This window comes from Physella acuta, unplaced genomic scaffold (assembly GCF_028476545.2).
Source record: "Physella acuta isolate Inbredline_101_S28 unplaced genomic scaffold, ASM2847654v3 ptg001183l, whole genome shotgun sequence".
In the NCBI taxonomy this organism is placed as follows: Eukaryota; Metazoa; Mollusca; class Gastropoda; family Physidae; genus Physella; species Physella acuta.
This window is the reverse complement of record NW_026732700.1, coordinates 385,638-412,113: the sequence shown is the minus strand read 5'-3', so window position 1 is coordinate 412,113 and position 26,476 is coordinate 385,638. Positions and strand designations below refer to the sequence as shown.

Sequence of the window (26,476 nt, the reverse complement as noted above, 5' to 3'; positions counted from 1 at the left end):
TGTGCAATCAATTCCTGTAAGTTTAAACATGCGATATCAACGGAGACAAAGAGAGGGTTTTCAAAGCTCGATAAGAGGGAAACCTACTATTGTTCTTAAAAATGAAATGCATTAGGATTTTATCAACCTAATAGAAACTAAGTTGACTGCCTCCACACTTGGTAAAAAGTAAGTTTAGTCGCTCAGGTAAAAATGCATTAATATGTAATGTATTATCATTTATAAAAAAAATAGTATTTATTGTATCGTATGTTTAACTTATTTCATCATTATATTATGTATGATACTTAATTATGATAAAGTAAGTTACAGAGGAGTCAACAATATGTTTTCGAAATGTTGGAGAGGGGGGGGGAGGGGGTAAAAGATTTTAACATATTCCTTTTTAAATGAACTTGAGTTTGAATAACGTTAATAATCTGGTTTGAATTTATCCAAGACGCCGAGGTCCACTAACGCTAAAAACAAGTGACACGTTTTGTTGACGATAATAAGGTAGCTACAGTGTTTCATCCAGGCATCTCTTCCAAAGAGAGTGTACCGCCCCCCCCCCCCCGAACTTTTAACTGTGTCTGCACCCCTCCCCCGAAAATTTAAAGTGCCCCCCCCCCCACCCGTTGAAAAAAGTCTGGAAGAAACACTGGGCAGCCAGTGAATATTCACTCCCCTCTTTGACAACTATAGGCGTTATCATTGTTATTACAGTCCTGTTAAGTCACTGTTAGTAACAGATTAACATGAAAATTATGAAAACACATGTAATATTTTATGAAACGTAATTCGGTTTCTATTGTTAACCTAAAAATCTATTAATATTGCATGTAATTTTGTTCTTTTAAAAACGAATCTTTATTCCCCACTCCCCCCCTACTCCCCCCCCCCCCCCATTATTTGTAGTCTTCCCCAGTGACACTCGTACTTTGATACTGGACAAAACAATGTTTAACGGCAGCGTTGGACGAGACTGGAATATCTTGACCTTCTGTGATGATCCGTTTTGGGTAATGTTGTATAGTTGATGTTTTAGATTATAGGTCTCAATTAACATATTTAACAAACATAGTATTATATATAAAAACAAAAAAGGGCGCAACATATATATATATATATATATATATATATATATATATATATATATATATATATATATATATATATATATATATATATATATATATGGGGACGGAGTGGTCTAGCGGTAGAGAGCTGGACTGTAAACCCGTAAGTCCCGGGTTCAAGTCAGTAGATCGTCCCTGAGTCCACCCAACTCTGATGGGTACCTAACCCACGTTAGGGAAAGTAAAGGCGGCTGGGCATAGTGCTGACCACACTATCTCTTTATATGCCGAGGTCACAGAAACAAGTGAACTCTACTTCACTTGCCCCATAGACCGTCAGGTTTGAAAGGGAAACTTTACTTATATATATATATATATATATATATATATATATATATATATATATATATATATATATATATATATATATATATATATATATATATATATATATATTTAGGATTCTGCCCTTTTCTGGAACAACTCTTGGCCACAAACGACGCGATGCTTCCAGAACACAATCCTATTGCCCCTTCCATGCTACTATGCTATTTTCTCACTGTTTGTGTATATCTGTTGTTTATGGAGGAGAAAGCCAAGTATCGTGCATTGGGATCTGATGTTTGTTCTAAAACTGGTAAGTTCGGTTTGGTTTACTTTGTCTTGAGATGTATATAGATCACTAATTAGGATCTTGAAGTTGTAAAGAAGTCCTATAGAATTTCCGTAATATAAAGAATCATTTTCAAGAAGTTTAAAAAATTATCCCTGAATTCATATCGTAATGGTATGCCTGTCTTTTATCTTGTTTGAAATTCAAATGGACGACTCATTTTGTCTCCATACCTAGTAAAGTCTTAATTGTATGAGGGTGAGGTAGAGGAGGTGGGAGCATGGAACCGCAATCACTTTATTGATCGAATCACACGCCCCCCCCCCTTCCCCACATACGCACTGACCACGCCTAATTCAATCGCCGACACTACCTACGAATTTTCACCTTTTTACCACACAATCTTTTTGGAATTCATAGTAACTAACATGTCTCTTCCACCTATTCCTTATTCTTCATATCTTTTAAACTATTTCGCAGTTTTAAAATTATGTCTGTAACAACACAAAATAACACAACATATCTTTTTTACCCTATTTTATAGTGTGTTTGTAGCTTGCTCATAGCTACAGAGATTGTTCCATGTATTCTAGAGTCTCAGGGTCTTCTATTTGGTTCAGACTTATACCTCCGTGTAATCAAATCTACAACTTATGTGAGTATTAAATCCAGAATTCCCCACACTTTAATGTATTTTCTAACGTTATTGTCGCACCTGGGCACCCTCCATACCAGCTCGGTAACCTTTGAGATGTCAATATTAGCGCAAAAATACTTTTCAGTGTATTGCAATGATAGGAATTAATCAATATAAAGCAATACTCCAGTTTTATTTAAACCACAGGATATATCGTTTCAAATTTACCTGCTTAAAATATTATGCTGGTACATAAAATACAAATGTGGCACCACCGCACAGAGTTGGAGAGCTGGAGAAGCATGCACGCATTTGTAAAGTAAAATAAAGTTTCCCTTTCAAACCTGACGGTCTATGGGGCAAGTGAAGTAGAGTTCACTTGTTTCTGTGACCTCAGCATATGAAGAGATAGTGTACACGGTCAGCACTATGCCCAGCCGCCTTTACTTTCCCTAACGTGAGTTAGGTACCCAACACATTTGTGACAGTGTGTCTCAAAATCGTTGTGGGGATTTGAAAATCGTAAAGGAAAATAATACATCAATTTTCTACACATCCCAAAAATGCAGCTAGCCTTATCCCTAACCCAGCTCTAAACACATAGGCCTCCTATTGTCTTAGCTCAATCCTAGCACTTGCCATATCGGCTCCTATAACAATTAGTTCTATATTTTCTGATACAGGTGCTAGTTCTGCTCACAGTCATCCTAGAACAAAAATGTTCCGTGTTGCAGTCACCTTTGTTATTTCTGTTCTTCTTACTTCTCTTGTTGACACACGTGGTTCCATTTTACTCCAGGATCATCTTACAGGTAAATCCATTTTACTCAAAGATCATCTTACAGGTAAATTGTTAGAAGTTTTATTGTTAAAAGAATATGTGTTTTAGGAATAAAATCTTAAAGCAAACGCTTCAACAAAAGCCGTTAAAATGTATAGTAAGTTGTTCGACAACAACTAAAACGCTTGTTATTTATCATTTTACGATATATTTTTCTTTTATCTTAATTAAAATAAAAAAAAATATTTAAAAATTTAAAAAAGCTGTGTTAAGTAATTGAAAGTCCATTTAAATTATGAAAAGAAATAAAGGCTGTTACAGTAGAGTTAATACTTCCTATCGTCCGTAAGGGCCTTAGACGTTAGATCCAGAGTTTCTTCCAGGCATCTCTTTGGGGGGGGGGGGGGGGGGGGGGCAAAGCCCCCCCCCCCCCCCCCAAAAATTTTTTACCGCCCCCCCCCCCCGAACGAAATGAAATTTATATAATTTATATAGAAAATATATACATTTAACAGTGTCCGCCCCCCCCCCAAAGAAAGTCTACCGCCCCCCCCCCCCCCCCGAAAATTTCAAGTGCCCCCCCGGAGAAAAAAGTCTGGAAAAAACACTGGTTAGATCGTGTAGGGCTGTGTTTATGTTTTTTTCGAAATATATCTACACAAAGTTTTCATCATACAATTTATTACGTCGGTATTATATAATGAACATTCGTTATATTGTTTTTTACAGGAATACGAGACAAGCTTAGGAGCTTTTTTCTTATTTTACTTTAACTTTGGGGCCATTTTGTGTGCAACAGTTCTGTATGGTTTTAATCATAAGCATCCAAATTTTAAGGTAATGTATGGATTTGGATAGAATATATTATTAATTGTAATTAAAATAACAAGACACGACGCCCATTAGAACATTACATTTATTTATATGGCCTAGAGAGATAATATAGACTCGAACTAGCGAGATATTTCAGCACTTCCAATTCTCATTTAGCCTGTAGCTAATGTGCCTTGGGCAGAGACGTAGCTAGTGGGACGAGGAGAGGGCGGTGGCCCCAGGCACCGACCATAGGAGAGCGCCTAAAGGGGTAGAAAAAAATTTTATAAGCTCATTTTAAGCTGCAGTTTTTTTTATTATAAACAAAGTTACGAAATTAAATGGCTACAAACCTTTACATAATAATTTCACTGATTTTTTCATTGAATGTGTAACTGGAAAATAAATACCCTTAAGAATCAGTGACCGGCAAACCCGCTTTCCAACTTGTATCAAAATGGGGGGGGGGGGGCGCTATTTCGCCAAGGTTTTATAACGAAATGGTGAGTAGATAAATAGAATAGAAACCAATTGTATTAACGCGTTTTGTATGATTTCACAAGGCAGTTTTGTTAAGAAATGTTAAGAAATGACACCAGTTGTATTTAAAAGTTACGATTCTCTCAACTTGCTAATATAGGTCTACACATATTTCTAAATTCATATATAACTATAAACTACTATGTTGGAAACAGCTGAAGCTATTTTGCATTTTTATTTCTCTTTTCAGCCCTCATCAGTAGAAGCCGACGCTCCATTACTTTCTAAGTTCACATTAGACTGGGTGACAAGGTAAGCCTACTTATTCATTTTTAAAGAATAGGCTTGAAAAGCTGGTTCCAAAAGATTCCAAGTTTTTGTTGCCAGAAAGCATATTTTTCAACCATTTTATAACATTTGTGTAATAAGTACAAAATTACTTCCGGTTTCATTAAGGCTAGAAATAGTCAAAGAAATAATTACTAACCATATAATAGTAATTTAGCAAACCCTTTTATTTTTTATTTGGATTAGTAGAGTCAGGGTGTTGTAGGGACTGGGGATGTTATAGTATTTAATATAAATACAATACTACGCTATACACAATAGATCACTATTGTGTATTTTTATAATGAAAAACATTTGTTCTGACTTTTATTGCTTTACCTCTCCCTGGCAATTCGTGTTGACTTCAAGGAGAGGTTGATGGCAGTTTTTTGAAAATATTTGAATTGATAAAATAATTCTAAACGGCGTTTCAACTGCTTATATTCGATACAAAAATATAAAAAATGAGTGTAATCGATGTTTCCCAAACGGCGTTAATTTTCACAAATGTAACTATAATTTTATCGCTTGCCATATTTTTTTAAAAGATTTTTTTTAAAATTTAGTATGATTATAAAGACTTTTTAAGCCTATTGTTGCCATAAATGGCTCTTTGTTTCAACCGCACACACGCGCGCACTCAATCGTTTATAACCAGGCCGACATTTGTCGATAACGAAACTGCCATTAATTTGGAACATGTTTAGGATTTAGTCAGTTACTGTTATCGTCGATACTAAATAAGCAAATTGATTAAATGAGGGAAAAATTGCAAATTGAAAGATCTTATAAAATCTCATAGGCCTTCAACTTAAAAATACTTGGGTTGAATCATAATTATTGAATGAATTTAGAAATCAGATATGATTGTTTTACAGTAGAACTTTGATTTCTTTCGTTTATAATAATATGCTTATATTTATTTAAATTCTAATAAACATTTCTTTTTTTAATATCCATTCTTATAGTTTAGTAATCAAAGGCTACAAGAAACCATTGACCGACAAAGAAATATTTACACTTAAAAACTGTGAAAAATCTGGAACAGTTGTACATTCATTTCTTCAGAATCTTTCAAAATATAGCAGACGGTACTTTTTATTAGATCTATATTCTAGATCTAGATCTATAGCATATAAGTCTCTAGATCTAGCGTAAAGAGTAATATACATCTAACCATACAGTTATTTCTAGACAAAGTATGGTCATTTCAACTTTTAAAATCAACTTTTAAATAATATAATCTATATATATATATATATATATATATATATATATATATATATATATATATATATATATATATATATACTAGCTGCATCCCGTGCTCCGCCACGGTAAATCTTTTTTAAATGTACCAACTTGGGAACAGAACAAAACTAAACACAACACAAACGAACGCAAAAAAAAACAACGAAAAAACAAACACAACACTCATAACATAAACACAATTTAAATGCAATCATAAAGGCATATTGCTCACAGTCTAGCCCGTAGCGCCAAATCGCGCCCTTTCCGGTGATTTGCACCCAACTCAAACTTTCGATGTGCACCCCTTTCCCCCCCCCCCCCCGCCCTAAAATAATAAGACACTGCGGTGCACTGAAAAGCACAGCATGGTGCGAATGTTTACTTTTATGGTTCCAAAATCTATAGCGATGACGGAAGGAAGGAAGGAAGGAAGGACTGACACACTACCAGCAGCGTTATATTATAGACTAGCTGCATCCCGTGCTCCGCCACGGTAAATCTTTTTTAAATGTGCCAACAGAACAAAACTAAACACAACACAAACGAACGCAAAAAAAAAAAAAAAAAAAAAACGAAAAAACAAACACAACACTCATAACTTAAACACAATTTAAATGCAATCATAAAGACATATTGCTCATAGTCTAGCCCGTAGCGCCAAATCGCGCCCTTTCCGGTGATTTGCACCCCCCTCAAACTTTCGATTTTGCACCCCTCCCCCCCCCCCCCCCGCCCTAAAACGTTCGATTTCCACCACCCCCCCCCCCCTCGCAAATTTTTTCCAACCCACTTTGGCGCCCCCTAAGGTCGGCACTCGGGGACATATGCCCCCCCCCCCTCGCTACGCCTCTCCTATAAAACCCGAAAGATAGAATAATAATTAGAAAACAGTATAAATAATAGGCAGTATTTAAAATATCCGTGTTTTACCTACAATATTTCTCTTTATCCATTCACGCATTTTTTTCCAGTACTTTAAATTTTAAAAATTTACAAAAGAGTTTAATAACTAAAACCATTGCGCACCTAATGAACGTGATGACGCGTCTTTAATAGTGCTGAATAGTTGATTAAAAATTATAAGTAATAAACAGTAGGGCCTACATTCAGTGAATAAAATAAATAAAAGATTGCCTTTTATCAATCCATGCTAATTATAATTTTCTAACAATAATTTCCTCTTACACATCCGAATAATTTGCATTCACATTTTGCTAATTATATTATTGCAACACTAATTCCTTCTATGACGAACGTATATTTGCATTCACATTTTTTATTAGCGTGAGTTTAATGTATTTTTAAATTACCTCCTTTGTCAAAATTAGAAAAGAGTTAAATTAATTTGATTTTTCTACCCTATTGTTATTATGTTATTAAAATGTATCCACTTTTTCTGGGAACCTAAACGAAAATGATATTTGACATTAATCTTTTTAATACGTTTTAGCAGTTTGCGTGTATTTAATATTTTCTTGACGTTATGCGAAAGAGTAAAAACCGTGGCAATTATAAAATAGCTCTATGCCGCTATATAAACAAACCCTACTCTAATACTTATAATAAGACACTGCGGTGCACTGAAAAGCACAGCATGGTGCGAATGTTTACTTTTATGGTTCCAAAATCTATAGCGATGACGGAAGGAAGGAAGGAAGGAAGGACTGACACACTACCAGCAGCGTTATATTATAGACTAGCTGCATCCCGTGCTCCGCCACGGTAAATCTTTTTTAAATGTGCCAACAGAACAAAACTAAACACAACACAAACGAACGCAAAAAAAAAAAAAAAAAAAAAACGAAAAAACAAACACAACACTCATAACTTAAACACAATTTAAATGCAATCATAAAGACATATTGCTCATAGTCTAGCCCGTAGCGCCAAATCGCGCCCTTTCCGGTGATTTGCACCCCCCTCAAACTTTCGATTTTGCACCCCTCCCCCCCCCCCCCCGCCCTAAAACGTTCGATTTCCACCACCCCCCCCCCCCCCTCGCAAATTTTTTCCAACCCACTTTGGCGCCCCCTAAGGTCGGCACTCGGGGACATATGCCCCCCCCCCCCCTCGCTACGCCTCTCCTATAAAACCCGAAAGATAGAATAATAATTAGAAAACAGTATAAATAATAGGCAGTATTTAAAATATCCGTGTTTTACCTACAATATTTCTCTTTATCCATTCACGCATTTTTTTCCAGTACTTTAAATTTTAAAAATTTACAAAAGAGTTTAATAACTAAAACCATTGCGCACCTAATGAACGTGATGACGCGTCTTTAATAGTGCTGAATAGTTGATTAAAAATTATAAGTAATAAACAGTAGGGCCTACATTCAGTGAATAAAATAAATAAAAGATTGCCTTTTATCAATCCATGCTAATTATAATTTTCTAACAATAATTTCCTCTTACACATCCGAATAATTTGCATTCACATTTTGCTAATTATATTATTGCAACACTAATTCCTTCTATGACGAACGTATATTTGCATTCACATTTTTTATTAGCGTGAGTTTAAATGTATTTTTAAATTACCTCCTTTGTCAAAATTAGAAAAGAGTTAAATTAATTTGATTTTTCTACCGTACTGTTATTATGTTATTAAAATGTATCCACTTTTTCTAGGAACATAAACGAAAATGATATTTGACATTGATCCTTTTAATATGTTTTAGCAATGTGCGTGTATTTAATATTTTCTTTAAGTTATGCAAAAGAGTAAACACAGTGGCAATTATAAAATAGCTCTATGCCGCTATATAAACAAACCCTACTCTAATACTTATAATAAGACACTGCGGTGCACTGAAAAGCACAGCATGGTGCGAATGTTTACTTTTATGGTTCCAAAATCTATAGCGATGACGGAAGGAAGGAAGGAAGGAAGGACTGACACACTACCAGCAGCGTTATATTATATATATATATATATATATATATATATATATATATATATATATATATATATATATATATATATATATATATATATATATATATATAATGATTATTTAGAAATTATACCTAATCTTTAATTTAGATATATCTTGTATCTAAATTTTTTTATAACATAAACTAGATCTAGACCAGACGTGAGAGCTGTTAATCCAATCAGGAATACCAAATTTAGTAAATCAAATGGAGCATATAGATCTAATACTAATTCACACGCTTTGAAGTGTAAAAACGCAAGTCACAAACTATCAACAACAGAAGCTAGTGAGGCTAACATTTCCTCTGATCTCCAAAATGAAAAGGTTTGCTTCCTTCCTTCAGCTGAATCTCTTGAGACCAAAGGATCTGGATATGTGTTGTGGAAGGTCAGCTTTTAAAATATAGACCTACTACTAGTACTTGATATTTACTTAGACAGAGATGTAACTTTTCCGCTTTTTCCTGAAATCCGATTTCTCAATCTGACAAAAAGTTTCCGCCGAAAAAAAAAACGACATTTTTTTTCCGCCCGACCGACTTTTTTTAAAAACATTGAAATTCAATGAAATCTTTTCAGTCGATCCATTTTTTTTGTTTTGCTACCCTTGTTCGAATGGTCGCGTCTTCCCCTTCTGCTTTATTACTGTTTCGCTGGTTTACAGACTAATGTCGTTTACTCATTACCTAGTCTACGTCATTCGGCGATGTATAATAGTTAGTCTACGGCGTGTAAACTTACTATGGCATTGTGGATGTCTTTTTTGTGCTACAGCTATATAAAAAATGTTTAGAAGCAAATCCAGAAAAAAAAAGCAGGCTGAAAGCTGAGTTAATTGCCTATAATGCGCATAACAAGTTGACACATAGCACTTAATTGTGTTGGAGGAAATCCACTCCAACATTACAATTAAGAATAAAAAGAAGTCCTTTACCTATGGAAGATCTATATGATTATATATAAGACTGTAGAGCAAATTATGGAATGCCTGCCATATTATGTAATTAAATACTATTTTATGAATTCTAAAGCTATGACCTAAGTAGTAGACTCTATAGATGGCTATATACAATTTTTTTTATTTAATTAGATAATCCTGCGCACTTTTTGGAAGCATGTCCTAAAATGTCTTTTACTATGTCAGCTGTCCAAAGTTTTTACTCTTCTTTGTCCAGTGTTTCTCAAGTAAGTCTTTTTATATGCCGATTTCTATATGGCAGGTGGTGTAATAATTTACTTTGAAATCCCAATTTATGTCTGATGAACTAGAGTTAATTTTTTTTTTCACTCTACTCAAGAATTAAGGATTAGCAGTTGTGCTCTCTAATTCTAATATATCATAGGTTTAATGTAGCATAATGATGATTTTTTTTAGAAAGAATCCCAGGTTTTTATTTTTTATCCTTGGGCTTGTGTCGTGTACTTTAAGACAATTATTGTTATACTTTTTTCCCCTAGGTTGTTTATAGATTTTTCAATGTCTGAAGATGAGCCAGTCTGGCATGGCTATTTATTGGCAACAGCTCTGTTTTTGTCATCAGTTCTGTCTCAAATCTTCTACGAGTATTACTTCTTCCAGTGCAACCTAACAACAATACGAGTTAGAGCAGCCCTTGTATCAACTATTTATAGGAAGGTGTGGTTGTTTTAGATTTATTAACAAACTTGTTGGTTATACATTTTAATATTTAAACCTAAGAAAAGTAAAAGACATAAGACACAATGGTTCATAGGGGCAGATGAAGTAAATTTCACTTTGGATTTTGATTGCGTGGAGTATGTGGTCAGCGGACATTCAGTTTTTCCGGCTTATTTCTAGGCATGGACGAAGACAAATAACTAAATTTGTGCTAGGTATGGGCATGCTCTGCCACATCATTTCACTAAATAGGTTTTTAACATCTTAAATAAATGAATGTGGAAAATTCATTCAATAACTAAGCAGACAGTTTAGTTAAATGTATCAGATGCATTACAATTTTAAAATTATTATTTCAGATTTTTTCACTGTGCTCAGAAGCGAAACAAGCTATGTCTTCAGGTGAGATAATCGAACTGATCTCAAAAGATGCTGACATTGTATATCAAATGGTGGATGAAGGCTTTCAGTTGACAGAGGCTCCTGTAGAACTTGTGGTTGGGATAATAATGATCTACTACACAGTTGGTGTTGCTGTATTTGCAGGTAAGTAGTTCAACCCGCGGTGTAGCATACGCCGCTAGTTAGTGACGGGTAAAAAAATTCCTTATAGATACAGTTGTCCCAATGGGGTGGGACTGTAAGTGAATGAAAAGAAGGAACTCTGGAAAGAACAACATACAATTTTCCATGACTGAAAACAGGTTTCGGAAGATATAGGCATATCTTTTTGAACGTTTGGCCCCGTGCTTTATTAATTGTCATGGCAAAGGCTAATCTAACAGGGCATTGTCTGAGTGTAAAGGTAAAAGACAAATTTGAATCTGATGGAGTCAGGGATATCCGGGGAATAAGGACAGTTTGTGCGGTAGCAGCTGCGATAGTTTTACAATCCAGTACGTTGCGGTGAATGCTGGTAACAGTCAGTCTAGTGCCATTACAGAGACCTCTTGCTGGCATGAGATTTCTAAGAAGTATGACGACTGAACCAATTTAAATTTTGAGTTTTTGCGGAAGCATGCCAGTAGGGGTAAGACTGTTAAGAAATTCTACGGGGAATGAAATTTGATCTGCGGGCTCGTCTATGACGATGGAGTCAACGCTGGTGAAAGTTACTTCGTCGGTTGGGATAAGTTTCAATACTTGGTCATTCAGGTGGAGGGAATCTTTGTTCGTGACACTTAGATTTAGTATAGCTCACGCACTGATTTGTTCCGAAGTGACAGTTGAGAAGTCGAGGTAGCCATATAGTTGTTAAACGGGATCAGAATTAACAGGAAAAGAATGTGACGGTAATGTTACAGGTGTTCCAATTGTCCCGTCTCCAACATCGAGAAGCCATTTTGCAAAATGTTTTTCGTCAGGAAGAGCTCTCATATTTGTCGTCAGTGTAAGTAACAAACATGTTGCGAGATAGGTTTGATATTGCACGTGGAAGTTGTAGTAAGCTTCAGCGGTATTTTAAACACAAAATGTGCAGAACGTCAATCCGGTAACAACGTTTCAGCTATTCCTGTAGATGCAACGGTTATAGGAAAGTCTCCCCTTGTCTCTGATGGTATGAATCAGGGTTTTGTAGACAAAGGTTTTTTCGCGGGACCATCTAGAAGAAGCAGGTTTGTTGTGGATGGAAATCTGTGTATGCAGCGTCCAAATCAGTGTCAACAGCGTGCTTTTGTTTAGTGTTGAGTTTGTCGTAGTGTTCCATAGCGTGGGAGTGTTCAGCCTGAGCATCAAAGACGGAAGATGAATGACACATCGGAAGAATGTCAGTAAGGGGTAGGTGTAATTTGTGCAGGTTGAGGCCATGTGGTTGGAGCATGTCATTTATTTCTGCGAGAGCATACATGCAAGCGGTGCGTGTGGAGTATGTTCTGAGAAAGACCTCAGAAATGGAGAGTTTATCAACTCAAAATTTTTAACAACTTCTAATGCAAGAAGTGTTATGAATGGCATCTAAGTGCATTCTATGATTATGAGAGAATGTGTTTTATAGAAAGATTGTGTATTAACAAGAGATTGTGAGTGTCTTACGATGTACATAAGAATGTCACGTTTGAGCTAAGGATTTTTGTTGCTGGTTGAAGAAGTTTAGGGCACTCTGTGTCTCGTTGTGCTAAATTGCGGAGCTATTTTCATCGTGAATGTAGTTAAGTCATACTTTAGTTGTCCTTTAGTTCCGTTATCACTCAAGTAATCTGTCATCGTCAAGTTAATGTAATTTCAGGCATAATTAAGAAGGCAGAATCAACCTAGAGTTTTGTGTTACTCGATTAATGCTACGTTATCATGTGTATTCAACATTAAATTCACTTCGCAACAAGAAGAAAGAAAGAAAGTTTGTTTTATTTTATTTTCAGGACATTTAAAAGCTTGTTATAATAAACTGTTTTATTTCTTATTATTTTTCAAAAACTGTTTTGAATCTTTTATATCATTTGCTAAAACAATTGCCAAACAACAAAATTAAAACTAATCCTCAGCACTTGGTACATTGGTTGTTTTCTTCACTATAAGACTGATTGCTTCCCGCTTACAACTTCAGTGTGAGGAAGAATTAAGGGGGGCAGCAGATAGGAGAATGAAAATAACATCTCAAGTTTTTGCTGGCATCAAGGTAGATTTTACGAACAAACCTTTACTAAGGGATTATCAACCTTAACCAGTTTTAAACTATGTACTGTCAAAATTGTTCAGGTTATGTTACAATTTTCATATTGTTGCACTAATGCTTTTAGTTATTATACTTTGCATTCCGACCAGAATTCAAACTTTCAACTGTGATTATTTCCGAATAGTAAAGAATGTAATAAAAAATTAACTTCATGTTATTTTAGGTTTTAAAACTTTATGCCTGGGAGGAAGCATTTAAGTCCCGCATGAACGATATAAGGAGAGATGAATTAAAAGCTGTTTTCAAATTCAGCTTCTTAAGATTTGCATCAACATTTGCATGGACTGGAGCATTCTTTTGGGTTTGTTTCTTAAAAAAAAACTCATCAGTTTTTATTTCCTTTAGGTCTAGGGCATCTACTCCAATATTTTCTTGCAGTCTAGTATCATTACTTTTACACAATTACATTTTAAATTTCCAGCTGACGTTTTTTACTTTTCTGACCTACGTTCTTGTTGACCAAGAGAATTATCTAACTGCATCAGTAGTATTTGTCACTATTTCGTACCTTGAAATACTTCGTCGAGCAAGTAATTGTTTCTCTGAAAGTTTGGACTATTTCATTTCCGTGAGTAATTAAATCTAGATAACGTATCTCGAGGATAAGTTTTACAAACTGTTATAACTCTTTTCTTTTTCTTTTTTTTTCCATTTTTAATAATATGTTATATTCTGTTGGATTATGATAATTGAATTATTAAAATACTATTATTTAACATACTAGGGATTTGTGTCTTCAAGACGTTTGTTCAAATTTTTCGATTTAAAAGATATCCACAAGTCAACAGCAGACCAAGATTTTTCTGACATGACTAAAAGTCAGTGATCTGTATCTTGTGTATTTAACTAATCTTTTCAGTGTGTATTTTTTAAATGTAAAATTAGACAGTGATTAAGATTGCAAAAACCATTTCTCTTAAAATTAACTGCCATTTTAAATTAGTTACTTATCAATAATAAGAGAGAGAGAATATTGTTTTATAAACACTACAAACAGACAAGATCTTGCTATTTGAATTAATAAAACCTTTTTTTTAAGTTCATGCCATTGAAATAACTGATGGAAGTTTTGGATGGACATCAAATTCTGAATCTATCCTGAAAAAGTAAGTTCTTTTTTACAATTCTTTTACCAACTACATTTTTTCATTATTTTTTGTTTTAAGAGGATACTATTTTTCGTAATGGTTGTTCTTCAAAAGAACTGTTTACAACACTATTGATTTCAAAATTTGTTTCAAAAACTAGTTTTTAAATGTTGGTATTGTTTTAAAAAATGATTAAACTATTGATTCCAGCATTTGTTTGCAAGTCAAAAAGAGTAGTCTGGTAGCTGTTGTTGGTATGGTAGGAAGTGGCAAGTCTTCGCTTCTGTCAGCTATTTTGGGAGAGATGGTTGTGCATAGTGGACGTGTTAAAAAACAGGTAAATAATATTTCAATATTTAATTGCCATTTCTTAAAGAAGCCTACACTCTAGGGAATTGTATCATTTGTATCTATTTGAATATTTTAAAGAATTGTACATTTATTTGCCGGCTTATCTTTGGAACTTTCACCTTTAAAAAAAAATGTCAACTTAGAACTGCAGCTCTTCAAGAAATAGTATTAATCAATAAGGCGATTGTAGAAAAAAAAGGCATCGGAAGAAGTCACAGCAAAAAAAATTCACAGGAAAAAGGTCGCAAATATGTATTTTCATAGAATTTGTTAATACTATTAGATCTATGTATTAAATATTCAGAAATAGCATATCAACTTACGATTAATTTAATGTAATGTAATATGCGTAGGTTTTATAAGTATAGTAATATTTATAACACGTTAAATATTTATAATGAAGTATATTAGTTTTATTTCCGTTATACATATAATATTTAATAGAATTTAATTTAAAAAATTCCAATCTACTCGGTTTTCATCGTGTTTTTTTTTAATTTTGACTTTAAATTAGCATTGAAAGGTATTTAATGTGATTTTCTGTCCTCAATTTATGTCAACAATAGTTCACTTATACGGACCTTCCACATTTATTACGCTCATTACATAACAAAACATAGGATTAAAAAAGAAAGCCAACACCGTACAAAGGCTGTAATAGACGCAACACGTCAACAACAAACCGACAAGAGCGACTGAGAAGAAAATTACCTAGGAAAGGCCTACGGAAAAAATAAATATGCTAAACATAATGATGTGCGTTAATATATTTTGTAGTTGATATTTCTACCGCGTATTTATGTAAAACTCTTTTTCATAGAAAAAACTGACTTTTTTGTGACTTTTTTTCCGCTCACCGACAGGGCATCATTGGATATGTACCGCAGGAGGCGTGGATACAACATAATACATTGAGAGACAATATTCTATTTGGGTCTGAGATGAGAGATGATGAGTACACTGAAGTCATTAAGGCATGTGCCTTGAGACCTGACCTGGAGGTTCTTCCCTCTGGTGATGACACAGAAATTGGAGAAAATGTAAGTCAGCTGTTTAAAAAAAAATAGAAGTTAATATTAAAAAAGCCTTTAAACGAATATGCTATTAAGTGCTCAAAAAATAAGAAAATACAATATCGTTAGATATAATAGTATAGACGGCGTGGTCAAAGGATAGAGCATTCATCTACTAGCATGAAGGTCTCGAGTACAGATTCCGGTCCAGAATTATAACTGTATGATGTCCCTGAGTACACCAAGATCTGATGGATTCCTGACTCATGGTGGGGAAAGTAAAGGCTTCTGGGTATAAAGCTGACCACACTATCTGTTCAAATGCTGTGGTTTAGAAGCTTATAAACTCTACGTAATGTGCCCTATCGATCATTAGTTCTAAAAGGGGAACTTTACTTTTTTCTCGATATATAATAGTTTTTGTGTTGGTTGCTGAATGAGAGATTTCAGGTGCAGTAGAATAAGTATTCAAGGTTTATCATTGGTATGGAATGTATGCACACTAATATATATATATATATATATATATATATATATATATATATATATATATATATATATATATATATATATATATATATATATTTATAAACTCATTAAATAAGAAAATGTACATGCAGGGCATAAATTTGAGTGGAGGTCAGAAGCAGAGGGTCAGCCTGGCCAGAGCTGTGTACCACAAGAGTGATATCTACCTTCTAGATGACCCACTCAGTGCTGTAGACAGTCATGTAGGCAGACACATATTTGACCATGTGATTGGTAAAAATGGACTTCTAAAAAATAATGTAAGTTAAATTATGATTTTTTTGAATTATTTAAAAGTTATCTCCCTTTGTAATAATATTTATCCCTTGATAAACAGTGTTATCCATATAACCATATTATTAACTAGCTGCATACCCGTGCACCGCCACGGTGAATCTTTTTTAATTTACTATGGAAAGGAACAAAACTAAACACAAACACAAAAGAAAACACAAATGCAAACACAACGCAAACTCAAACACTAACGAAAACACAAAACGAAACACAACGGCAAATACAAACACAATGCAAACGCAAACACCAACGAAAACACTAACTCAAAGAAAATGCAAACACAAACACAATGCAAAACCAAACGCAAAAAAAACACACATGAAAACGCAATCCTAAACTGTGGTGTTCTATTTAAGTAAATGAATTACTAAAAAGGAGAAAATAAAATGAATATAAAAGAAATTTATAATAATAAAAGAAAGCAATATATATTTTTAAAAGCATTTAAAGTCCTATTAGTACATATTAATTAGAAACTATGTTTGACAATAAAAATAGTTTTTCGTGTATGATTTCCAACAGACAAGAGTTCTAGTAACTCATGGATTACAATGGTTGCCAGAAGTTGACAAAGTGTTTGTCATGACAGATGGGCAGTGTACAGAACAGGGATCATTTGAGGAACTCATGTCACATAATGGCCCCTTTTCTCAGTTCTTGTCCCAGTATCTCTCTCAACAACAGGCACAAACAGAGGGTGTTAAAATCAGGGATGGAAATGTAAACTTGAAAGATGAAGAAGAATCAGTCCCTATTAATGAACTTGAAAATGGTAATAACCTATATTTGATTATTATTATTACTAGATAATGAGCGCTAGGTTGATAGTGTGTGTGTTTTGTTTTCTAAATCAAAACCTGAAGCTGAAGCTAGAATGAAAATAAGTATAAAACTCATTTTAAGCTAAACGGAAATAACAACAAAACACCACTTTAACCAGAACTTGACATTTAACATAAACCAGATATTAAATATGAAAAGAATATTCAACCCAAAACATGATATATTTCGGAAAATTTACCAAACGGATACGGAAATTTAGGCAGAAGCGAAAATTTAACAGGATACGAAATTTAATTTAAAAACGGACATTTATCTAGAGTCGCATCAAGTACGATATTTAATTGAAAAGGAACTTTATTCGGAACCAGCATTTTTACTTAATTTGGACATTTTACTATAAATTTCTATTCGTTTAATGTGACGTTATTAAAATTGTCTGTGATAGTTTTAATTTTCCTTTACTTTTCTCTACAGCGCTTTAGACAAATAGAAAGACAGAGTGACAGAATAGTGAAACTATTATATAGAAGCATTGAATGTTGTACAAAATCAAATTTCTTTATCTCACTAAAGTTTAAATAGCCAAATTAATATTAAACACACTTTCTTTTCAGAAGAAACAAGAAAAGATATCTTTCAAAGGCTGGTATCAATTGAGTCTTGTAATAGTGATATCGTCAATGAAAATGAGCTTGAACTTAAAAAGTAGGTTACTAGAACAATGTTAAACTTTGAATAAAACTGCATTTAAAAAATTATGTATTTGGAAGTTAGTGCATTAAAATGTTGACGTGGATATAAATATTTAAGAAGATACTGGCAAACACAATGCATTAATTTACCTTATATTTGGGTTGTATCATTAGGGCTGGCTTAGGGGTTTCCTAAAGAGTTAAGTATCAGAAAATCTTTTCTGTATAAACTGCATTGAATGTTGTTAATGATAATACTACCCACTGAATAACTAATAGACTGCAAGCTGCCTCATAAAACTATAAAAATTAAAACATTTCATACGTGTTTTAAAAATAATTTAAAATAGGCAATTTGAAGAAAATAATCAAGCCACATTTGTAAAACAAGAGAGTATGAAAGCTGTTGAAGCTGAAGAGTTTGATGCATCATCTAAACTAATCAAGGAGGAAGAGATCGCAAGTGGAAGGGTAAGAGCTCTTTGTTTTATTTTTACTTTCTCGTATACACGAAGTATAGAGAAAGTCTTGTAATCGTGCAAAAAAAAAATCTAGATTTTCACACTTTTTCTACTTTGAATTTTTAAAAATCCAATAACTTGAGTACTATTTCAGATAGATAAATGAAATTTCAGACGTAAGTAAGAGATCTGATTCTCTACCTTCTTTTAAATTTTGAATAATTTCCGTTGACCGGAAGTACTAATTTACGCTATTTCCGATTTCTCAAAAAACGCATGTAAATGTATGAAGTACTAATAATATTGCGCACTATTATGCACATTTTGTTTTGGCGTTCGGTGGTGCGCAATTCTTTTTTCTACGAGATTCTATTCTATTTTTAAAGTTTAAGTAATTAAGAATCATGTCTATATTCCGAGTTATATAACAATATTCGAGAAAGTTTAGGGGAGATCACTCCAGGTTTATTTTCCAATCTATTTTACGTGAGAAAACATTTAAGTCCCTAATCAACAATATCTGGAGAGATCAACTGAGGCCTCTTTCAATATTCAATTTCTTTGGATTATTATCAGATTCTTCATTTACTGAAGCTTTGTTTTGTGTTTTTATATAACTTATGATATTTATAAAATATACTTTATAATACATTTTTCACAATGAAAGTTGTTTTTTTTAAAAATAAAGTGTGAATGTTAGAGAAAATGGCTATCTCACATTACTTTAAATAAAATGCCTTTTTAAATTATTTATATTCCATTTTTTGTTTAGTTTGTGGTTTTCTATAGAAATAGTTACCTCTTTAATGACATCAAAATCCAGCTGGTCATTATTTTTGTTGTAATATTTCTCTGAACTCGACTTTTTAAAATATTTATTTTATTTTCTAGGTCAGCTGGTCAGTGTACACATCATTCTGGAAGTCCATGGGCTATTTTTCTGTTTCTGTAATGAGTCTGCTGTTCCTCTCCTGTTTTGTTTTTGAACTGGTGGCTGGATTTTGGTTATCCTACTGGGTGGACAGCCCACTACTCAATAATCATTCTCTACCTGCTCATAGCCCAGAGAGGCATGCTGAGAATATCTATTATGTGTCTATTTATAGCATATGGGGCATACTAGAGAGTAAGAAGCACTTCATTAAAATTGGATTTTTGTTTTTAATATTCTGAAATAAGATATTTGTTTATTATATTATCTTTGCCATACTTTGATTTTGACATAAGTGTCTGAAAAGGAATTTTATATTTGCCTATTTCAGTTGTAGCGATGATCATATTTACCATAATAAAAGCGTTTCAACATAGACTAGTCGCAAGAAACATTTATGAGCGGTTGATCAATAGCATTTTGACCAGTCCAATTCAATTTTTTGATACCACACCAATCGGGAGAGTCTTGTCAAGGTATGCCAACTAAAACACAAGCATTGCGTTTGTCCGATATTAAAAAAATATTTAGGTTTTATACACATAAAAATGACTCCTGGTAATATGATTCCCTTTATAGATTTTATTTAAAGCTTGATTCAAAATGGCTTTCAGTATATTGATAACTGAAAATGATGTTTTACTGGTGTTTTAAATATTATTTATGGTTTTTATATTTCGATATCACTATTAACCAATGTGTATGCTTTAGACAAATAGAAAAACACAAATGGGCAATTATATCTAGAATTGCTACAATCTAACAAGTCTGTTCTAAAAATCTATATCAGGATTATGTTACACTCTATGACTGATTTTACTAAAATTAAATTATTCTATTATTAGAGTCTCCAAGGATATGGGTGTGGTTGACCTCACTCTATTAATGTGGATGGAAATCTGGCTTCATTCAATCTTTGCCATTTTGTGTATGATTATTGCCAACATAATCAATATGCCCGTGTATCTGGTGGTTATAATTCCTGTTGTGCTACTATTTTACTTTATTGAGGTAAATTTTAGATGCTGTGAATTACATATCATATCATTACTAATATAAAGAAAACCAAATGAAGTCGGGGGGGGGGGGTCAACGTAATCAGGCTGGTAAAGATCATGGTTGCTAAACCGATAACTGACTTAGACTGACCACCGCCATATAAAAACTATATTTTTTAAAGTGCTTGAATTAAATTGACCACTTGCAGATGCAACAAAACCTTGAAATTTAAGAAATCGAGTCAAACAAAACGAAACTTATAAAATGTAAATTTCCCCCGACTTAAAAATTGAATAAGGACATTACCCCAACAGGCTAGGGTAACAGTGACAACCAGGTTAGGGTAACTTTGACTGTAACAATAATATAAAGGAAACGGCGATTGCAACAGTAACGGTAATGAAAGGATATACATATATAGAAATAAAGAATAGAGATAGAGTAAGGTCAAGGATAAACAAGGACTTAATTTGGAAAGGTTTGGCTATCCGAAAAGAATGGAGTATGTATTAGTTTAATATGTATTGTATCGTGGGGTTATAATACAGGGTGGTAATTAAGAGCAGGTAATTCATCTAGGGCTAATGGCCGGGTGGGGGTGAGAGCCCATAAATTATGTCACATTTCGGATAAAATTAAGGTTGAATTCTAGATATATGCTTAATTTAAGTTAGGTTTTAATACTATAGGCTATTCTGTACATATAATTTAACATTTAATAAGTAACGGTGGCTTTAATTTTTGTATATGATATACAGTATGCTGTATGCGTGAAAGGATCTTGTTCACTTTCCAACAATTTTTCATTGTTCTTTTTTCGTTTACGTTAATTTTAAGCTTAGCAATTTTCTGCTATTACTGTGTAAAACTTTATAATACTAAAATGATGCAATTCCAACATTTTAATATTGTTTTATTTTAATTGTATTTTAATCGTATGGGGTTGCTGCTCATCAGAAAGTAAAAGTAAATAAGAAGCGATTTTTCTGTTTAATGGTTTGACTCTGATGCATATTATATACATTTGTGTAACGAACCGTGATATTCAGGAATGGCAGGTGATGTGTAGGTTAATTTTAAGAATCACATGTTGTTGCTTTTTTGAGCTCTTTAATTTTTCTTAAAGTATTTTGTAAACAAACAAACATATCTGCCTTACCATATACATTTTGACATCACTATAAATGGCAGGAGCAAAGCCTAGCCGATATGGTTAGTTAGTAATAATATAAGAGAACAAAAACATTCTGATTAATGAAGGCTAATTTTTAATTGAAATTGGGCTCTTTTTATACTTAGTCAACAAAAGTCATTTTGTTTCAGAAACTTTATTTGCCAACATCGTGCCAGTTACGAAGGTTGGAGAGAAAGGGGTTGTCACCCATCCTAAGTCACACAAGTGAATCCTTTGCTGGTAGGAGTGTTATATGTGCTTTCAGAGAAGAGGAAAGATTCATCAAGGAAGTTGAGGAGAAGGTGGACTTTTTCCAACAGAAAACTTACACAAGTATGGCTTGTGAAAGGTAAGTCATGCTTGGGAAGTTGGCTTTCATATTGTAAGTTATGAAAAAAAAATTATATTAAATTGTTATCTGATGTCAAATATAAAGGAAGATTTTATCGGTTCACGTTAGGAGGGACTGGAACTTGTTACTGAAACACTAATTTTATTTATGAATAGATGCGCTGTTTGGTACATTTCATTGGTTGGTAGTTGTTATGCATGATCATTCATTAAAGTCGTGGTAAAAGGTGACATTTAGGACTGTTAATTTTGTTCACACACATTTTGTTAGAAAATTATGACGATGACATTTTATATATTATTCCAGATGGCTATCAATGCGTTTGGGTGTTATAAGTGATGTCTTAGTTTTGATTGCTGGGATACTCTGTGTGGCTTATCGTGATCAACTTTCTCCTGGGCTCATTGGTCTTTCAATGAGCATGGCATTAACAGTAAGTTTAGGTTTACTTCTTTACAACTTATTTCTTTAAAAGTAGGATAGTCATTTAGTTAACTAAATAATGCTTTCTATCGATGCAGTCAACTGTCTTTGTTCCCAGGTAACAGGAAATATGCAGCTGCAAGTAAGAGTAGCAAGTCTACTTGAGATGGATATTGTTTCTGTTGAGAGAATTCTTCAATACATTAATTTACCATCTGAAGTAAGATCATATGTATTTAATACACTTTTCTAAAGAATACATAATTTAAACTAGCATTAAGTCTCAATTTTAAAATATTATAAAAATGTAACTGTTCAAACTATACTCCCACAAATAATGTATAACGTATCTGTTGTTAAATGATTGTATGTAAATGTTTACAGGCACCTCGCCATTTGCCATGCCCTGGTTACACCCAGCATTGGCCTCAGACAGGAGATATAATCTTTAAAGATATTTGCGTACAATACAGAAAGGGGTTGGATTTGGTTCTTAAGAAAATAAGTTTTCATGTTCAAGATGGTGAAAAGGTATGTATTTCACAGGTGAGAATGTGTTTTTAACGCAAATGAAGAAAATCATGATAATTAATGGAGGCTTCCGAGTTGACGAAAATCCCTCATATCATACTGTTGACATGATTAAAATACGTTTTCTTTAAAAAAAAATATACTTTGACTTTATAGCGGCTGTAAAAATAATTAAAAATAAAATCTGAATCCTAAAAGTAATTCAGAAATTTGATATTTTAAGAATCAATGTTACAAAAGTGTAGCAAATCCACTATATTTTTTAAATTCCGAAAAAACCAAACAGTCAGGATTTTATAACCAATTTTAATTATTATTACACCGTGCACGATTTTCAAAATATTAAATAGTTCTCTCGAGAACTATTTTCGCTAGTGTTCGTTGGTGTTTTTTTTTTTACTTTTCGTATTAAAAAAAAATAGTTACATTTTAAGCTTTGAGATAGCAAAGAGATGTTAATCATAAAAGATTGTATGGTAACAAATATAAAATTAGAAAGGATTGAATTTTGATCCCATATCTTGATCGGAATTGAATTTCAAAATAATGTATCTCCCCAAAACATGATTTAATTTGTTGCGCTAATGGTTTCATTGTTTATTTATGATTGATACTTTACAAATTATTTAACAGGTAGGAATTGTAGGGAGAACAGGTGCTGGAAAATCATCCCTTCTCTTAACTCTGTTTCGATTGGTCGAACCATGTGATGGACAAATCTTTATCGATGGTTTGGATATTAGTAAACTTGGTCTCTATGATCTCAGACAGAAGTTAACTATTTTACCTCAGGTAAGTTGGGCTAAATCAAAATGGTAACATATATTTTGGCTTTATCTGTTAAAATTATGATACAAATTATTTTTTTTATTTCATATTTAACTCTTATTTTATTAGTGTACCACATTATTATTCATCTGTTAAAATTGTAATTCAAATAATTTTTGTTTTGAATTTCACTTTTTACTTTTATTCCATAATTTTCCCCGTTTATTGTTTATTTTTAGGACCCAGTGTTGTTTACTGGTACTCTGAGGACCAACTTGGACCCTTTTGATGAATTTCAAGAAAAAGAAATTTGGACATCGCTAGAACATTGTCATCTCAAGTCTTTTGTGAAGAATTTACCAGAAGGGCTGGACTATGAAGTTGGGGAAGGAGGTACAAATTTGAGGTAAAAATATCCTACACTTCTAAAAAAATATACTGTTTGAATTAATTTGTAATTAATATTTTTAAAATTGGAAAGTGTGTCAAAGATTTCATTTTCATATGAATGAGCTTTAGATTTATTTTACAATGCTAGTATTGGACAGAGACAGCTTGTATGTTTGGGGAGGGCGTTGCTAAGGAAAACAAAAATCTTGGTGCTGGATGAAGCCACAGCAGCTGTGGATGTAGAGACAGATGAACTGATTCAAAAGACAATCAGGTCTGAGTTCCAGGGCTGTACTGTGTTAACCATTGCACATAGGCTCAACACTGTCATGGATTACGACAGGTGATTTCATTTAAAATGCACCTTTGTTTATATTAAAAGAAATGTCATTTATAGTTTATATAAAATAAATATCAGTGAGCAAGTTAAAGAATTTTAAAAAATCATTTTTTTTTCCTTTTCATTAGGATAAGCATATATATTTTTAAAATTGAATCTAGTACTATTGGACACAATCCATAAATAAATTTAATGTAAGCTCATTGTTTTGAAAATTATTATCATATTAATAAAATAGTTTTACTCATCTTCAGAATTTTGGTTCTAGACAAGGGGAGAATAGCAGAGTTTGATTCCCCAGCTGTTTTACTGAATGATGTCAACTCTTTGTTTTACAAGATGTCAGCAGAGTCACAAGCATTGAGATTAAACAATTCTTAGACACAGGCTCATTAATTTTTTAACGCTATATATTTCTCTAAAGGAATATCTGTAATAAGCTGTCTTTCTAGAATAAAGTAACATTCCCTTCTGTTTTGATCTCCAATAAATTTACAGTATATAATTATATCTAATAAAGGATATATATTATTATTTTGTTGCATATTAACAAATGTTTGTTCAAAATAAAAGGCACATAGCTATAATAAAGCATAGGCCTAACATATTGAAAACAGAAGCCTTATTATTTATTTTATTTCATAATTAAACATCATCATACAGTTTTTAGACAATATTTTTATAATTTACTGCGCTAAACATGTTTTTATAAAAAATGTAAGAATAACAAATATATACAAGTATGTATACATTATTCAAGTATTTGTTTGATGTTTACACAGATGTCATGTAGGTCTTTTTCGCTCAATGTTTCTTGAGAAAATTTCAAATATAAACACGATGTTATCAACATTCACTAAATACGTTATACCATAAACATAAATATTAGCAATGCTTATTCTGATCTAATATTAGATAAAACTCAACGGTCTCTGGTGCAGTTTGACTGTGTAATCAAGTAGTACTCTAGACCCCGTACACTACGCCCAATCAACGGATCCCAGATGCTAAGATAGCAGCTGAGGATTTTTGGGAGCCAAACAGAACCCTACTCCCCCCCCCCCCCTTCGAAATACAATATTTTTAAGCTGCAGAAACCTCCATGTTAGTATTCTCATCAACTACTCAAAGTTTTATGGCTATATGTCAAAAAGTTTAGAAATGTATAAAAGTTATGTCTGCGTTTGCATTATCTTTTGCGTTATTGTTTGCGTTTCTATCTGAGTTTACGTTTGCGTTTTTAATTTTCTTTTTATGTTTATGAGTGCGTTTGTGTAATTTGTAAAGTTGTGCATAACCCCTCACATTTGGAGTAAAATGTGACTGACAGATGAAACTACTGATTTTACTTCTCACTTTTAGTAGACTCTGTAGGAAATTAACATGTCTAAAGTCTAAACTAAACACAGTAAACTGTTGTGTAGCCTACTATAAACAAACTCAGTATTCGCTAGAAAAATGTTGGTCAGCTTATAGATCTAATTTGAATAAATCAATTGAAGAAAAACCTTACATTCACTACAATTATTAATTTATTAAAAGTATAAATTTAGGCTAAATAAGCCTATTTTTCTGCTTTAACATTGTAATTGTGTAAAGTCATTTGTTATTTCGAGCTTTTAATTTGTGTTGAATTCTTCTAAACAGCTGATTTTTTACTTTCTCGTATATACGAAGTATTGAGAAAGTCTTGTAATCGGAAAAAAAAAAATCGAGATTTTTGCAAATCTCGACGTTTTAGGGCTCCTTGAGTCGGAAAAACATAGTATTGCAATCTTGTCCGTATGTCTGTGTGTATGTGTGTCTGTCTGTCTCTGTGTGTGTAAACACGATAACTTGAGTACAGTTACAGCTATGTTGATGAAATTTCATATATAAGTATTATATCAAAGTCGTAGATCAGTATCAAATTTTAGCGATTTCTGATAACCGGAAGTGGTACTTTTTCTACTTTGAATTTTTCAAAAGCCTATAACTTGAGTACTATTTCAGATAGATAAATGAAATTTCACTTTTAAGTAAACGATCTAATTTTCTGCCTTCTTTCAAATTTTGAGTAATTTCCGTCGACCAGAAGTAGTAATTTACGCTATTTCCGATTTCTCAGAAAACTAATGTAAATTTATAAAGTACTCATAATATTGC

The 26,476-nt window shown here is 33.0% G+C and overlaps 1 protein-coding gene across 4 annotated transcripts in view; it reads left to right on the top strand.

The window, feature by feature from the left end:
- The window catches only part of LOC131956894 (multidrug resistance-associated protein 1), a 43,336-nt gene extending 18,348 nt beyond the window's left edge, over positions 1–24,988 (top strand). The window contains exons 1-29 of one of the 4 annotated variants that reach the window (XM_059321524.1): positions 3,825–3,926; positions 4,633–4,694; positions 5,678–5,800; positions 9,048–9,288; positions 9,991–10,085; positions 10,359–10,536; positions 10,899–11,085; positions 13,023–13,156; positions 13,377–13,514; positions 13,635–13,781; positions 13,938–14,031; positions 14,253–14,319; positions 14,512–14,638; positions 15,516–15,692; positions 16,286–16,453; positions 17,010–17,259; positions 17,885–17,975; positions 18,313–18,433; positions 19,315–19,549; positions 19,686–19,830; positions 20,200–20,365; positions 21,677–21,876; positions 22,186–22,312; positions 22,421–22,522; positions 22,687–22,833; positions 23,467–23,625; positions 23,841–24,007; positions 24,140–24,334; positions 24,586–24,988. In XM_059321524.1, the coding sequence (XP_059177507.1) occupies positions 10,378–10,536; positions 10,899–11,085; positions 13,023–13,156; positions 13,377–13,514; positions 13,635–13,781; positions 13,938–14,031; positions 14,253–14,319; positions 14,512–14,638; positions 15,516–15,692; positions 16,286–16,453; positions 17,010–17,259; positions 17,885–17,975; positions 18,313–18,433; positions 19,315–19,549; positions 19,686–19,830; positions 20,200–20,365; positions 21,677–21,876; positions 22,186–22,312; positions 22,421–22,522; positions 22,687–22,833; positions 23,467–23,625; positions 23,841–24,007; positions 24,140–24,334; positions 24,586–24,712 (3,630 nt within the window). In that variant the 5' untranslated portion in view covers positions 3,825–3,926; positions 4,633–4,694; positions 5,678–5,800; ... (1 more) ...; positions 9,991–10,085; positions 10,359–10,377 and the 3' untranslated portion in view covers positions 24,713–24,988. Of the gene's footprint in view, positions 1–3,824; positions 3,927–4,632; positions 4,695–5,677; positions 5,801–9,047; positions 9,289–9,990; positions 10,086–10,358; positions 10,537–10,898; positions 11,086–13,022; positions 13,157–13,376; positions 13,515–13,634; positions 13,782–13,937; positions 14,032–14,252; positions 14,320–14,511; positions 14,639–15,515; positions 15,693–16,285; positions 16,454–17,009; positions 17,260–17,884; positions 17,976–18,312; positions 18,434–19,314; positions 19,550–19,685; positions 19,831–20,199; positions 20,366–21,676; positions 21,877–22,185; positions 22,313–22,420; positions 22,523–22,686; positions 22,834–23,466; positions 23,626–23,840; positions 24,008–24,139; positions 24,335–24,585 lie in introns of those variants that run through there. The other 3 variants (XM_059321521.1, XM_059321519.1, XM_059321522.1) reach the window with 3 other exon arrangements.
- The last annotated feature ends 1,488 nt before the right edge of the window (positions 24,989–26,476 follow it).